At 54.1% G+C, this 15,460-nt stretch overlaps 4 protein-coding genes across 4 annotated transcripts; 2 read left to right on the forward strand and 2 right to left on the reverse strand.

Moving 5' to 3' along the window:
* Window positions 1–319: 319 nt before the first annotated feature.
* Window positions 320–1,209, forward strand: D7B24_007910 (uncharacterized protein; the record flags this gene model as incomplete). The annotated part of the gene is made up of 4 exons (XM_028642011.1): window positions 320–400; window positions 548–731; window positions 964–984; window positions 1,199–1,209. 4 exons carry the CDS (start codon window positions 320–322, stop codon window positions 1,207–1,209), a joined length of 297 nt encoding a protein of 98 aa, XP_028494070.1.
* A 1,274-nt stretch (window positions 1,210–2,483) lies between these two features.
* Window positions 2,484–3,371, forward strand: D7B24_007911 (uncharacterized protein; the record flags this gene model as incomplete). Its single annotated transcript, XM_028642012.1, has 4 exons — window positions 2,484–2,552; window positions 2,608–2,785; window positions 2,851–2,888; window positions 2,955–3,371. The coding sequence occupies 4 exons, from the start codon at window positions 2,484–2,486 to the stop codon at window positions 3,369–3,371; spliced, it is 702 nt and encodes a 233-aa protein (XP_028494071.1).
* A 1,260-nt stretch (window positions 3,372–4,631) lies between these two features.
* Window positions 4,632–13,164, reverse strand: D7B24_007912 (uncharacterized protein; the record flags this gene model as incomplete). Its single annotated transcript, XM_028642013.1, has 7 exons — window positions 4,632–4,695; window positions 5,841–6,240; window positions 6,471–10,055; window positions 10,129–11,334; window positions 11,380–11,901; window positions 11,961–12,708; window positions 12,886–13,164. 7 exons carry the CDS (start codon window positions 13,162–13,164, stop codon window positions 4,632–4,634), a joined length of 6,804 nt encoding a protein of 2,267 aa, XP_028494072.1.
* Window positions 13,165–14,291: 1,127 nt separating this feature from the next.
* D7B24_007913 (uncharacterized protein) lies at window positions 14,292–15,409 on the reverse strand (the record flags this gene model as incomplete). The annotated part of the gene is made up of 4 exons (XM_028642014.1): window positions 14,292–14,629; window positions 14,707–14,906; window positions 14,962–15,116; window positions 15,167–15,409. The coding sequence occupies 4 exons, from the start codon at window positions 15,407–15,409 to the stop codon at window positions 14,292–14,294; spliced, it is 936 nt and encodes a 311-aa protein (XP_028494073.1).
* Between the last annotated feature and the right edge of the window lie 51 nt (window positions 15,410–15,460).

A 15,460-nucleotide genomic window follows, 5' to 3' on the forward strand; every position in this document is an offset into this window, starting at 1 on the left:
ATGATCAGAAGATCCTTCCTCTTGCAGTCTGTGGCTTGCAGAGTTCGGGCTCGAGTTGACGAAAAGTCTTGCCCCAAGGTTTGAGGCATTTGAGGGCCATGAGGCAAAGGCTCTGACGAGCATCGTGGGACGACAAGTTCGGAGGCCGAGGTGCATGATGATCTCCCGAAGATGCCTCTTGGAAAATGTATAAGAAGGGTGTTTCATCTCGTTTGAAACTAAAGCGTGCCCATCCAAGCCACATATCAGCACCCTCATCACCAACACGATTCGATAGTCCTTCCTATACGTGAGAATACGTGACCATTCAACCAACAAGATGAAGTTCTCCGCTACCATCCTGGCCGTTGCCGCCACCACTCTGGTCTCCACCGTCTCGGCTCAGTTCCCCCTGTGTGCTGTAAGTACACCAGCCCAGTCAAGCTGGCCCAGATGACTGCCGTCCCCTCCCGTCCGCCCTTCCCGCCTCCTCATGATCACAACATCGGCTCTCGTCGGAGACAAAAGAAGATATGCCAGGCTAATGCATCTTCTATCACCTAAATAGCTGTCTTGCTTTGAGAAGACCATGCAGCTTCCTCAGGCGCAGACCTGCACTGAGGCCAACATGTTCCTCTGCTTCTGCAAGAGCACGTTCCTCGCCCTCGCCTACCGTGACTGCGCCTGCAAGGAGTGCCCTTCTACCACGACGGCCGTCAGCGCCGTCCAGTATGGTCTGGACATTTGCACACGTAAGTCATTTCCCCCATGGAACGGAGGTCTGCAAAAGCTCTGGCAACACGAAGCAAGGGAGCCCAAAAGTGCCTTGAAGAGAGCGATTCGGGCGCTTCCGGCCAAGACGGGGAGAATGAAGCGCGTGCCTGGCTAACAAGAGATTGCAGAGGCGGGTGCACCAATCTCGTGGCTTCCGGCGCAGTGCTTCTAGGCGGCACCGTGACAGGGTCATGTCGCGCTTCTGTATAGGGCGTAGGACGAATTGGCGATGTGAGTGGGGACGTGGGTGGGGGAGGGGGATGTGACCGCAAGGGGCAGGACGGACGTACGTGATGTTGTGACGATGACTCGGTCATGTTGACACGGTGCAAATGCTGGTCGGCCAGGGGTTCGCGGCTACGAGCTCGCTAGCTCTATGCCTCGTCTCGCTAGCTTCAATCACAATTTTTATCAATCAGATCTAATCAGAACCTGACAACACAAGTCTTTGTCTGACGGCATAGCAATTGACGCCCAGGCCCCCCATGTCGATGTGACGAACGCCCCAATGGAGCGGAAGATTGCTGCCGCCGTCAGACTGCATGCCATCCGAGTTGATGGTGTAAAAACAGGGAATATGCCCAGGGTGAACGGCTCGGCTGCGGCGAAGTTGATGGTGTAGTGCCCAGAGGGGTCTGGTAAGAAGCCCTGGAAAAAGTCTGTCGGCTCGTATTTCCGCCCCGAGTCCCGGCGATGGCTTCAAGCCCCCATATGCACGGTCTCAAAACCGAGGATACCAGAAAAGAAGCTTGTTTGTCAAAGCGGACAGCACGGAACGCATGCGGAATACACGGGCGAGGCAGCGAAAGCGTGTGTGAGTGAACGAAAATAGAGACGAAAACAGAGACGAAAAACTGAAGCGACAACAAGGATCAGGCCCTCTGACAGGCAAGCTGAGCCGTGACGGCGCATGTGAGCGAGGCAATAGCAGAGGCACGACCGTATCCGCCAACAGAGCGGTCTGCCAAGGCCAGGAACGTTGCTTGAAATGGCTTCGCGCCGGGCAAGATAAGCCCATCGCGGCTAGACATGGCCCCTCCGATACCGGGAACAGCGGCTCGTCGGCAAGCCCAGAACCAGATAGGCCTGACCCCGTGGGCTGAGGAGCGGTGGATGAGGTGTAGGGGGGCTGGTCTCGAAGGGGTCCCCGGCCACTTGTTGGTGGATATCATCATTCCTCGACCAGGGTTTCAGGGGTCAGTGCCCCAATGATTATCTGATGATCTGATAACTCTAAAGCGACTATGCCCGGCCTTGCCAGCCCAGCCCAAAGCTCGCTTCGTGTGGGCCAGGCCGAATACCTAGAGCCACTCTACTCAATTGCGTAAATTATCGCGGCCGCCACCAAAGCAGCCACGCACCAACCGGCGGGCCCAACTTACGGCCAATCGAGCAGGTTCTTCACCCTCCCTGGGATCTGTAGCCGAACGATGGGCCGGCCAAGGCGATGCCACGGATGCAGGTTGCAGGTTGCAGGTTGCAGGTCGCAGCCCGCGGCCTTGATGCCTGCTCGTACCTTGCGTTGCGTGGGCCGAAGCGAGGGCTTTTCTGCCAGTATATAGACTCAAACGGGCCCTCCGCCCTGCTTCTCAGCCTCCATCTTCATCCCGATCATCAGCACTCTCGTTCACTGATTACTCTGTCCACTCGCTCGTTCTTAGCCCTCCAGCCCGCTAAATTCATCACATCAACAAGCTTCAAGCTCGAGTTCAACCCCCACAACAGACACAATGAAGACCGCCGCTGCCGCCACCGTCCTCTCCCTGGCCACCATTGCCGCCGCCCAGTCCTTCTGCGCTGTACGTCTCAGGCCCGCCACGATAGTGTTAAACAGCCCACTAATCAACCCATCAGATCACCTGCTTCCAGAATGTCGTCACCGAGTTCCCTCCTCTCGACTGCACTGAGGCCAACATGTACCTCTGCTTCTGCAAGAGCACCTCCCTTCAGGGCCACTTCCTTGACTGCGTCTACGATGACTGCGCGGCCGAGGCCGACTCTGCTGTCGCTTTTGGCGTGAACCTTTGCTCAGGTGAGTGGATTCAAACCCAAACTTGAATAGCCCCTTGATCAACAACATGCTAAAGTATCCCGCAGAGCTCGGCGCCCCCATCACTGTTCCTCCCCGCGAGCCCGTAAGTTCCATCCACTTTTCCAAACACGGTCTGTATGACCAGAACATGGAGCTGACCTGAACAAAGACCACCACCGCCGCTGCTGTGACCACCACCACCGCCGCTGCCGTCACCACCACTGCTGCCGCCGTCACCACCACCGCTGCCGCCCCCCAGTCCGAGGCCCCTGTTGAGTCTGAGGCTCCTGTCGAGTCCGAGGCCCCCGCCGCCCCTTCCACCACTGCCGCCGCCGTCACCACCGATGCTGCTGCCCCCAGCTACGCTGCTCCCTCCGAGTCTGCTGCCGAGTCCGCCGCTCACTCCGCCGCTCCCTCCGCCGATGACGACGAGCACACCACCACTGTTGCTTCCGTCCCCACTGCCTCCGGCAACGGTACTAGCGCTGTCCCCACCACTGTTGAGGTTGACGCTGGTGTTATCAACTCCGCCTCCGGCCTCCTCGTTGCCGCCGGCGCCGTCCTCGTTGCCGCCCAGCTCATCTAAGCGCTCGTCGCTTCGGATGTCTGTTAGGGCAAGAGCTTTAATGTTTCTTGTAGGAAGGAAAGTGGCTCTTTTCGCTTCTGCTCCGTGCCACTCCCAGGGTAACACGGCTTAAGTGTAAGACTTAATAATGTTGTACGATTCTTTGATTATATAGAGGCGTTAGCTCGCCCTCACTAATCATATTAATACAGGCGGTGGATTCGACCAGCCGCCTAGACAACCTGCTACAACCCAATTTCTGTTATCCTGTTATCTGATATTCGTAAGCGTAATGATGCTCAAAACTCCCTTAATTAAGGGTCACCATCTACATCGTTCCGATACATTTTCGTGGCGGTGGTTTGATTATGATGTAAATGCAAGGTGACGTTCCGTCACGTAGGACCTGATTATGCCCACACAGACCAGTATTCTTGATAAATCACCCAATTTGTCTAGGACACGGCTAAATCTTGGGTGCCGTTCCAGGATGAATGGTTGGGCAAAAGGTGGTAGCCTTGAAACTTGTTCCGCAGTATTGCATTGAGAATCTGCTGATGTAAACTGCCTACCAGGTATATCGGTGATCTGCTCCTGCCATTACATTATGCATCCATCGCCGGAGCCATTCCTGGTGAAGCGGACCAATGGTCACGGTACGGCCATCGAACTCAGCCTGGTCGTTTGATCACATGTCTGTCACTTGGAGAAGGCGTGCAATTGCCACCATGACCCACGGATGTTCTCAATCGTTTTCCTATAAGTGCTTTACGGCCGGCCGCCAATTGTGACCTTCCTGCGAGTGCTCGCAAGCCTTAGCGCAACGTGCAAAATGGAAGACACGCCACAGCAAAGCTTGCCGCTGATCAGAGCGACAACGCAAAACCAGCCGACTGCCGCGGATCTACGCAGTATTGCGGGCTCCTCGACGAGCCAGTCACCTCATGCGGAGACGGCATCCCGCACGATGTTGTAGCCCCACCTAGGTCAGGGTTCTGGGCTCAGTCCCCGGTGTTGCCAGCCCTCTCCCTTCTAGCTAATTTAGCTCTGGTGGCTGCCATGGTTGTCATTCTTACTCTCGTTCGATGGCAGCAGAGTGGCATCGTGGAAGGTAATGCCTCCTGTTATCCTCGCTGTCGTACTTCTTCTCGTCAATCTCCTTCCAACTTACACATTCTCTGAGGGAGCCGCGATCTTCTGGTGGGCCCTGGCCATCGAAAGACGACGGTCGGCGATCTGCACTGAAGATGGATTGCCTCCGAAAGACCGGCCACGGCGTTTCTAAGTATCGTCCTCCGCGGCTGGAGTAAAGCGGTCGTAGCCTGCTTCGCAGTCGCCGTTGCCACTATGAAATCGCCTCTCAGCCAGCGCGCTCTTGACGTCGGGACCGTGCTTACGGCTCGCGCCGTCACTCAGGGCAGTTTACAAGCCTGCTTCCAGCTACCAACGGAATTCTCAGCTACGAAAACGGATAGGACTGTCCTCTTGAGTGCTTTGTCTTCATATTTCAGCGTCTTCATGCGGGGGTACTTAGGTCGTACTGCGATTAAAACGGATCACGGGTTGCTGAGAAACGGAACTTAAGTCGGCCTTCTGAAGGAGGCGGGTTACTCTTTTGGTTGCCATGAATCAGAGTAGAGGCTTGGCAAGGATTCGACGATACGGGGACGACCACGGGGTCCACGCATGGCGACATCGCCATGGTCCTGAACAATCGATTTACAGCAACATACAGCATCCAAGCCAACCCATAATTCCTAAACAAAGGCGTCTGGAACCGTTACGTTGATGTTCTGCTCGCGTACGAGCTCGCCACGTCGTTTTCGTCTTGCAATGTTAAATTCGAAGATCCTACACCTTACGTACTGGAGACGGCCCATCAGCTTATGTTCCAGTCTTTGCTCGCTGCTGCTATCTTACGAACGCAAAAGTCGGGCAGCCGTGAGTGGCAATGTACTCGGAGACGGCAGCTGTATTTGCGGCAAGATATGTTTACATTGCAGTTTCCATAGCCGTTGTCGTGTTGAGTACTGTCGCAATTGTTAAGCTATACTCTGGGTTCCGGAGTATCGTCGGAACGGTATTACCATGTCGCCTATTGAAGTCATCAGTGCACGTTAAGGTACTCAATTTGATGGATCTCCTGTGGACGGATTTGCCTCAGAAGTACTCAAAAGGGTTGGTGATCGGCATGTCCAAGTGAGATACTAAGGAAATGCGACAATGAATGGTAGGTAGCAGTCGGACCACTATTTTGAAACATTGACTTTACTTAGATGGTGTTTTAGTTGTAGTGGTATACATAATGGTGGTCGGCAAATCGCGTATCATGCTGAGGATCGGTATGAAGTGTGTCTACCATCCAGCAGCAGCCAGCCAGAAACAAAGCCTGCTAACACATTCCTAATGAATCCTTCAGTGACTTAGCCACACTACAAACTCGTCTAGCAAGACCTTCAACTTCCCGCTCCCAACGCAATCAAAGGCAACGCGGGCACTATATCATCAAACCTCTTCAGCAGTGCTTTCGGCCTCGACCCCGTCAGGCCTTTGAATTTCAGCCTCTCTGCCCACAAGTGTACGGCCTCCTCCGGACGGTTGTCTGGCTGACTTTGCCATTTCTCCTTAAAATCCTTCCAGCTGCCATCTTGATGTCGCGGCGCCCACATGGGACTTGCGGTCTCCTTTCTTTTGAAGGGGAATCCTTTGCTGTCGACCGTGAGCTTGAGGTCCTCAACAAGGTTGAACTTTGGTATGGCGTCACGCGAGATGTAAGGTTTCGGAGGCTCGATTGTCAGGCCCATGACAAGAGGCGGTGCATCGGCAGGCTTGCCATCAAGGAGGCCAGAAACGTGGTTGCCTTTGAGCACGGGGTCTTTTTCGGGATCATCTGTACTGGTCAATCTCTGAAATCACAACTGAACCATTGAAAGTCATGTCCCGTTGTATGACAGTTCATAGAACTCGATCCATGACACGGAACTAGGTCGACAAGAGAACAGGCAGGAGGGCACTTACAATATCCCCATATCGACTGTGGCACAGTCTTGAGAATGGGGTGTATCCCCCACTCCATATCACTTCTCTCATTGCCTAAGGTTCTCACCACCTTCGACCTACTTGCGACCCGTGCAATTCTGACCACGATCGTCGATACAACTGTCTGCTGAAGACACATGGGGAGAGCGTAGACTTTCTTTTGCGCATCTGCAATCTCGACCGATTTTTTTGGCGTGATTGCACCCTTGCGATCATCGAAAAGCACACCGTCACTGGCGGCAAAAGACGTAGTGATTGAGAAGGAAAGCTCGCCTCCGCGGACCAGCCACATCTTCGCTGGTTTATCCTCATACCAGACGTTGGCCTCTGGGCCCTTAGCGTCGCTGCCTTCGGGAACGAGACCTCCCACGCAGTTGAATAGGAATGCTTTTGGCGGCGCTTCTTCCTTGTCAAAGTCGTCTTCGTCGTCGTCGTCATTCTGTCCACTGGCGACGTCCAACCATCCGCTAGCCAGAGGCACCGAGACCCCGGAGGACGCAGATTTGAGAGCCAAAGCCTTGAAATCACCGAGTGATAGCCGATCAGGTCTCGCCATGCCAGCCCTGTCACCGAAATCGACGTCAAAGCCGAAGACCCAGAAGTCGACGTGGACAGTACCAGCCATAGGTGGCCCCGCAACAGTGAGTGTCGCCCCAATCTCACACGATATGCGTATAGTGACGAGCCAGAGGTCCAAAGAGAAACGAACTCCAATAGATACACCGCCGACGGCAGCGAAACAGAAGGGCCGGTAATTGATAAGGAAGTCAAGGAAGGCGTCAAACCAGGCGGACAACGCGCCGAGTGTCAACTGGGCGTGTAGGCGGCCACCACCCATACAAACGCGGGGCGTGATGGCGAAGTAGGCTTCGCCAGTGATGCGCAGATTTTCCCCGAGAGACCAAGCAATGCCGAGGCGAGGGGGTCGAGGATACTGGAGAGGTTTATCGAACGCTTGGTGAAAGCCACCAATGGTCATGACCCAGTCACCGGCATAGGGACTGTCGCCGAACCAGGAGAAGAGGGCGAGGCCGCCGGTCAAATGACAACTTTCGTGAAGGACGAAAGATTGCGGCGAGAGTTGGGCCTCAACCTTGAACACTCCGGCAGCGATATCAAGTGTACAGGCAATGCCGAGCTCAACATGGGCAAACTTGATAGGTGAAGCCGGCGTGGGGACATCGCATACGGCAACAGCGTAGATGCCAAGCTGGACGTCCGGATTGAGCTGGACAACGACAACAGCATCGACCGCTAGCATTTGGAAGGCAGTGGCTCGAAGACCCGCCGCTACCCAGAAAGAACCCTCCCGAGCAGTGAACCATGGCTCTCCCGAGTCTGGTTTGAGGAGGCCTTTAAGAGCCTTGAGAGGCCCGCCCGAAGTATCAGTTCCGCGTGGCTTAACGAACGGGAAGTCAAGGACAGTGGCTGCATTCGGCAGGCGAACATTACTGTTGACCCCGGCGCCGCCAGTAAGGCCGGCGATGTCCGCGAAGCCGATTGTGAACAAGGGCCCATTGAGCTTGAAGATGATGAAGACCATAGTGAAGGTATCCTTCTTGTCATCTTCCCCGGCCTCCATCACAAACCCCGATCGCTGCGATTGCGGCGACGGAAGTGAGGGCTTTGCTACCTCTCCATATACACCGACGGCTTGAATCATCCAGGGCTCAAAGCCGATGATAAGACCGCCGGCATAGTAGACTCCATCCTTCATCTCTGTCTTCGCGAAGCCTCCGGCGATTGTCAGAGGAGGTCGGTCAAAGGAGATGGCTAGACCTGCCAGATCAACCTTGGGGCTGGATACAGGAAGACCGAAGTCGGTCACCTGTTGGGGCAGCTGACAGCCATCGATGTGCTGAACAGTATTGTGAGCTGCGCGGATGATAGGAGTCGAACAAGGTAGGGCTGAGGGATGGGATTCTGGGAGGGCAATGCGACTGCTACTGTTATGTTCAGCATCGGAAGACTTAGCCTCGCCTAGCTTCAAACTCAGACAGAAACCCATCAATGATATACCAATGGGCCCCATTAGGAGGCTTGCGTCGAGAACCACACCCAGACGGTTCTCCTCCTGGATGTACTTCAGTCCAATGTTCTCGAACACGAGCGGGCCAGCCGACACCTTGAAGGCAGCCTTTGATACGTCCTCATCATTCTGTTCACCGTCCTCAATCAGCCACTCGTCGCAATCATCCCAGCCGCTCGGTCTGTCCTTCTTCTCGGAGCCTTTGGGCCGGTTGAAACGATAATCCAGCACCGCCGCCTGTAGGCCCTTGCTGTTGGTTGCGACAACCATAAAGTGCGATCCAGGCTCAATGACAATCTCGTTCGGCTTGATAGCGCTTGGCTCCTTGTTGGATTTAAAGAAGAGTTTGTCCTGGTCGTGTTCAAGCCTGGGCAGCAACGCGTCAAGGTCACCCTTGGTGACACCAGGTTTCGCGGCTTTGTCGACCACAGCTGTGGCCTTGTCGCTCACCCACATGTAAACGAGCTGGTCGAAGGGCTGCTTCAGCTTCCCCACCAGCGGCGCATCGATGTCGCCCATGTCACCGATCGACACTTTGATGATGCGCTTCGAGGGTGTCGTCGATTGCCATGACGTGTCTCGCCACTGCACAAAGGTCAGGCTGATGCTCGAAATGTGTACAGATGCCGTGAACACAATGAGCTTTCGACCACCAGAACCACCAGATCCGCTCCCGGCGACGTTCACCTGCGCGCACTTGAAACCAAGAATCTCATTCTCGTTACCTGGCTTTGCAAGCACAACGTCAGCAATGACGTCTGGTAGTTTCGGGGCATCAACACCCATGATTGTGTCCAGTAGTGTCTTAACGGTCGCGCTGCCGGAGGCGTCATCCTTAAGCCCTAGGTTGGCACCAAACTGCCACTGTGTTCCGTCATGGTTGAAGTTGAGTCGGAGTTGGAGATCTCCAAACGAAAGGGCGCCTAAGAACCTGAAACTCTTTCCGCCTGCCCTTTCCGCTGTATTGGTCTTCGCTTTGCTCACAGCCAGGTACAGGTACCGTAGCTCGATATAGTCGATACGCAAGTCCTTCAGCAATGACATAGCCCCGTCCCGTGAGTCCCGGTCCCAGAAGCTCACAAGATGTGATACTTTGAGCTGATCGATACGCGCTAGTAGCCGCCACCCCATCTTGCTTCCGTAGTTGATCTCGCCGCGGATCCTAGCCGCTGCATCGAAGCCATCTGATGATGCATTATCAACCTTCTCGCCCATAGGCATCAGCAGCATGTCAACTCGAAGGGAGAACCGCCATGTTGCCCCCTCTGCTGTCAAGACCTGTACATGATCAGGCTCTCCCTTTCTCCTCATCTCCAACACACGCGGCGTCTTATCAGCCCACGTCATGCGGCAGCTCAGCTCTAGCTCCTCAACCGCGAGCATGGGGACCTTCGAGTCGTCGCTCAGGTCGCTGCAGGCGAGCAGGCCTGTGAACTGGATGCCTTCGGAATCAATTTGGAGCTCGGCGCCTCTAACCTCGGAGGGAACACCTGGCGGCAACGATTCAAGGCTGAGTAAAGCTTTCAGATCAATGTGGTCGAGGGCATGGCCCTCAATATCCGGCTGTAAGAGGAGATAGCTTTCCCATTTGGGCAAACCTCTTGCAAATGTATCTTCGAGTCTCTTCTTGGGAGCTTCTCAGGCGTGCCGTCAGCAAAAGTCGCACTGATCAAGTGGAAACCGATTATACAGGGTCAAGTGTTCACTCACCAGCCCAGAGCTTGCCGCGGAGCACGGACGATTGTGTCCTTGACCATGCATATGTGATGAAGAAGACAATACTTTCATCGACATTGGGCGCCAAGGTAGTCACCTTCTTGCCCCTGCTGACCTCGACTTGGAGTACAAACCCAACATGCTCGATGCCTCTTAGCTTGCCGTCTTTGTAGGTAAGCGTCATGTCAATAGATCGCGGTCTGATACCACTGAGAAAGGAACCAGCTGCCTCTGTCCAGGACTTGCATTCAAATCCTTTGATCCCCAGTGTCTGCACAGCCCAATCGACCAGCGCCTCGTACGTGCCTCCATTCGGCTGAGGTTCCTTTTGGAGCCGCATCCTGACGTCGTCAGATGTGAACTCAACCTGCGCTGCGAATGTTGCTCCGCAAAGTATGAGCTTGATGCGGAATATGAGTGCGCCAGCCGAACCGATGTTATCCTTCTTGGCGTTGTACGACAAGGAGGCATCACGTCGAGCGATGACAGTGATCTCTTGCACGTCAAACTTTTTGGCATCAGCGTCAAGCCATTCCTTGAACGGAGCATATTTGTCCTTGGGTACTGTGAATTCAAGGCGCGTGCTTGTGTTATGAGCAGTGCCAGCCTCAAACCAGATGATGTTGCGTGTGGTGTCGCCGGTAGTCATTATCAATGGGACATCGCGCAAGAGGTCGATGATGCTGCCATGTCTGAAATTGACGTGATCGGCTACTTCGCCGAGCGTCCAGCTGCTTGCGACTGGCTCCGTGACGGCGAAGGGAAGAACTCTCGTCATGGTCAACATAGTTGCGAGGGCCGGATTGTCGACACCGAGCGCAACGGCGGCGCCCTTACTTTTCAGAACAAGCTTTCGTTCTTTCCCTCCAGCATTCCAAGCAGCCTCCATCTCGTAGTCGCCAAACTCCTTGGTCGTAGGCGGCCACGAGGCAAATGTCACCTTAAGCACGGCAGCCGATGCACCAAGAATACGCCTCAGCCAGGCCTGCCACTCATCGTCCGCGGTGAACTTGACTTCCTTCCCAGGCTCTGGTCGGTTCTGCAGCTTGATCTGCTGGGAGGCTGAGAATAGGAGAAATGGGTACAGGCAGCTTTCTCTGCTGATGACGGTGACGTTGTCCCCGCCGCCTCCTCTTTCTGCAAGCTTTGATCCCTCGGGCACTATGAGATGGGGCTCTTCGACGAGATCCCAGGAAGCATCTGAGCCACAGCTAAGTCGCCTGTCGCAGAAAGAAACGGTCGAACATCCTAGTGAATGGTGTTCTGATGATTTAAAGTGAAAGTCCCATGCGTTGGAGATGACCATTGGTGGGAAAAGCTTATACTTATTCTCCGACCTGGTGCGCCAGGGTTCATTTACGGCGTCGCTGTCAATGTGGATGTATTGTAAGCCGCCCAGGTCATAATCGCCCTCCAAGTTATGGATGTTGCCGATGAGTTCTGGCAGCAGAATCGAGCGGATGTTTCCAAAAATCCAATCTCGCCTCTGCGTATCTGTCTGATTCTTCAATGTGAGCAAGACATGGGCAAGTGACGGAGCCATGCGGTCCATGTTCAAAGAGACCCTTAGCTGATCCATCGCCTCCCAGTTGTCACCCATGGCCTTGAAGACGTCTTCCACCAAATCGAGGCTTGCTGGCTTGTTCGTGACGGCGCCTGACTTGAGATAGAAGGGATATTGTGTGAGATACAACGGAAATTTGGCTTTCAATACGAACGATGTGTTGTACAGGTACCAAGAGAACATGTCGTGAAGTACCTCCCAACCTTCAGTATAGATTCATTAGCCTCAGTGAGCGTGTTGAATTGGATAGACTACAACTTACGTGGGTGTCCGTAGCTCTTGTGATCACCAGCCGAAATGACGACACGGTACGGTTTGAGGCGCGCCCATGACGATCTTGGATTCGACGAACTTGCGCCGTGATGCGACATCTTAGCGACCATGACACTCTTGTTATCATCCGACTTGTAATTCATCCATTGAACGATGGCCTCTTCAAGCTCCGAGTTGGCATCGCCCGCCAGGTAGTGCGTAACGCGGCGAGAGTCATCGTTCCAAATGACCAGATTGCAGATGGAGGTTTTGTTCTTGTATGTCAATTGTGGAAGCACCGTTTTCCCGAGGACGCGACAATTGACGGCGACGCAGTAAAATCCTGGAACAGGCCCGACAGCGGTCTCCCCGTCGTATAATTTTGGGGTCTCGGGCGGCACACGCTCCATGAGCTGCGCCATGTCGACGGACTCGATCCTTTCCATGGCTGTTGCGATAGGGTCACTATGCGAGAAGAAGTTTCGACCGATGAGGTTTGCGGCGCCAATGCGCACCCTGAGTAAGTTCGGCGCCCACACATCCGTCTTGTCGATGCGAACCTCCATAGTTGGATTATCACCGAGTTCCGGTCCGGCGAGGCTGTCGCCCGTCGTTCTGAACATCTTCTCCCACTTCGTCGACCACTTATTGCCATCCCCTGTGATCTTCTCGTGGTATTTGTTGGCCCGCCATGTCGGGGCATAGAAAAAGGTCACTGGCGTGAAGACACCTGGCGGATCTTCTAAGTACCTGGCTCTCTGCAAACGCATGTTTTCAAGAGGAACTCCTATGTTGTTCTGCCGCCGGATATCGCGCCAGAGCGTCCACATTACGCCGTCAGCATGGTCAGAGTCCCAGTGTGACACGACAATCGCATCAAACTGTAGCAGATTTCTCTTCTTGCTTGTGCCTCCTACTGCAGGACCCCGGCATACGAATGTGTCTTCGATGGTCTCGAAGGTCCTGGCAATGTTGTCGTGCGGCTCAGCAACCTTGAAGTTGGAGCCAATGGCCGGGCCGCTCTCATCTTCGTCGTCATCATCGGGATCTATAATCTCCTCTGCTGCCCAGTCCCGGCCGCCGTCGAGAAGAATCGCGCGCTCAACGCGTTTCGGTGTGTCAGGGCCTTGATGTGAGTAAAGAATGTGTATAGACGAGTCACCGATATTGATGCTCAGGAAGAAGGAGGCTACGCTGAAGATGCGTTCGCCCATGATCGAATTGCTGACGATACGCGGCGAGAGTGACGTAGGTATAGCCTTTTTCTTGAAGAAGTGGTGGAGGAATCAACGAAGCTCTCCACGACTCGAGTCTGAAAGTCATTGCCAAGGCAGTACGCTGAGGGTCGATTGAGTCAGCTAGATAACTTGAGCCATTCAGGGCATTTTACCAGGCGACGTCCATGTGAAAGTCAAATGGTGTTCCGTTCCTCAGCTCAAGTCGTCACCCACACCCTGCTTGAACCCTGTTTCGAACCAGCTGCATTCTCCCGACGCCCTGACCTGATGGTGGGGAGAAAAGGGGCAGGGGGTTCAAACCCCTTTGGGCAACGTGACCCGGCGGGGGTGTTGGTGTTGCTGCAGGTGAGTAGGCTGCTATCATGGACACTGAAACCCTGGACCTGGAGCCCTGGACGCATACTCACCCCTGAAGAATAGAGATACATGTAGCACGACTTGAGGATACCTCGCAGCTTCCAAAAGTCAAAAGACAGACTGATCGAGCTCCAGCTCCAAATGCGGGGTATGCTAACAAGGCAGGCGGCTCGGACCGGCCGGCCTCGACTCCAGGGGCCGGAACCCCTTTTGAAGGCGTTATTCTGCCCAGCCACGCTCAGCCGCCGGGACTATTGAGATCATGCCTCACTATCCGATGCATGATGGTATTTTGAAAAGCCATTGGTGGGGCCAACGGCAAAGAAACTTCCTGCTACCATTTGGTCGTCCATTCTCTCGTATCTTGTCCCATACTATGTGCTATCGGCTTCGAGCCTACCGGTTTTGGTAAAAGAATACTCGACCATTTCCTCTGAACCTTGTAGGATTTCTGAGCATGCACGGGGATATTTCCCACAATATTAGTTTTCTTGGATGGAAAGGAAACTGTAGCATTGCTTGGGCTCAAATATGAGATGGACGAATGCAATCGGGAGTCATGACCAAAGCAACGGTTATGGGTTTCTAAATGTGCATGCGATTCATAACTTCGACTTGGCCTTCACTACGAAAGTTCCCTGGAGTTCAATCTCGACATCCCCATACCGTTGAAGTGCCTCCAACACAGACCCCATCCCAGCCGCCTTGACCATTGCCCGGTCTAGATTTCTGTCATCCACATCCAGTCACTTGGTTCGCCAGGTCTCGTGCATGGGGCTGATCTTGGAGCCTGACTTGACGCCGAAGACAATGTTGCGCGACTCCTTGTAGTCGAGGAATACTGACAGCTGGGAGACTGCCGAGACAGTCTGGTCACCTTCTACTGTCGACGGTTTCTCATCCGTCGAGTTGAAGTAGAGTTCGGCCCCGGAAATCGAGTTGGCACTCTGCAAGAGGTTGTCTTCATTGACAAAGTAGATGTAGATGCGCGCGGGGCGGCCCGTCGCCTCATCGGCGGGCACGATGCATGCCGTGAGGGGCGTGCCCTTCCTAGCTCGGTATTTGGACTCGCTAATGATACAATCTATTGGGCGACGCTCATCAGCATGTTCTCAGTCACGAGGAGTTCGAGCCACAAGATGGGAAAAAGAAGGCACTCACCCTTCTTATTCTTAAAGCTCCACAGAGAAATACTGTTATCATCTCGCTGATACACCAGCCACTTGAGTTTAAGCACGGGGTCAAACAGCGCAAATAGGTTGGTCTTTTCGTAAAAAGCCGACGCGGCGATTGGACGCTTGTCGTCATCCTTGTCGGACAGCTTCCATTCGTGGAGCTGAGACTTGCCCTGCTCATTATCACTTGGTCATGTTAGTACTGTTGACCGGTACAGTGAACAAGATCTTAGTCACTCACGAAAGCATGTAGAGATAGCCTTCACCGTCATCTGCTACGCATCCCGCTAGCGAGCCGTATGTCGGCTTGATGTTGGTATCTGGCTGATACACGGGGCTCAGCTGTGCGACCTCTAGGTCTTCTTTTTCAGTGCCAGTGATACCATACACTGCAACCTGGGCGACTGTCAGTTACTGCCTCGAATGACTTCACGAAAAGTTCTCACCGCGTCTTTGTAGATCATGGCGGTTAGCTGAGAAGGATAGGCAAGCAGAGGCGATTGGGTCGAGGTGCCCTCGCCCATGGTAAAGGAGAAGTCGCCACCAATAGTACGATTCTCGAGACTAAGCATGTAATGCTTGTTACTCGAGAAGATCATAACCTTGTCATGATTGACCGACAAGGGGTTGACAATGGTCGCAATGGCCGTCATCTTGCCGCGGGGAGTGGGCTGGGTAGTCTCAGGCATCGGGGCGGCTTGTGTGGAGTGCGTGAAGTATCGTCAAAGGAATTGGGAGAA

The sequence above is a fragment of the Verticillium nonalfalfae genome (assembly GCF_003724135.2).
Source record: "Verticillium nonalfalfae strain VnAa140/NRRL 66861 chromosome Unknown scaffold_67, whole genome shotgun sequence".
Lineage (NCBI taxonomy): Eukaryota > Fungi > Ascomycota > Sordariomycetes > Glomerellales > Plectosphaerellaceae > Verticillium > Verticillium nonalfalfae.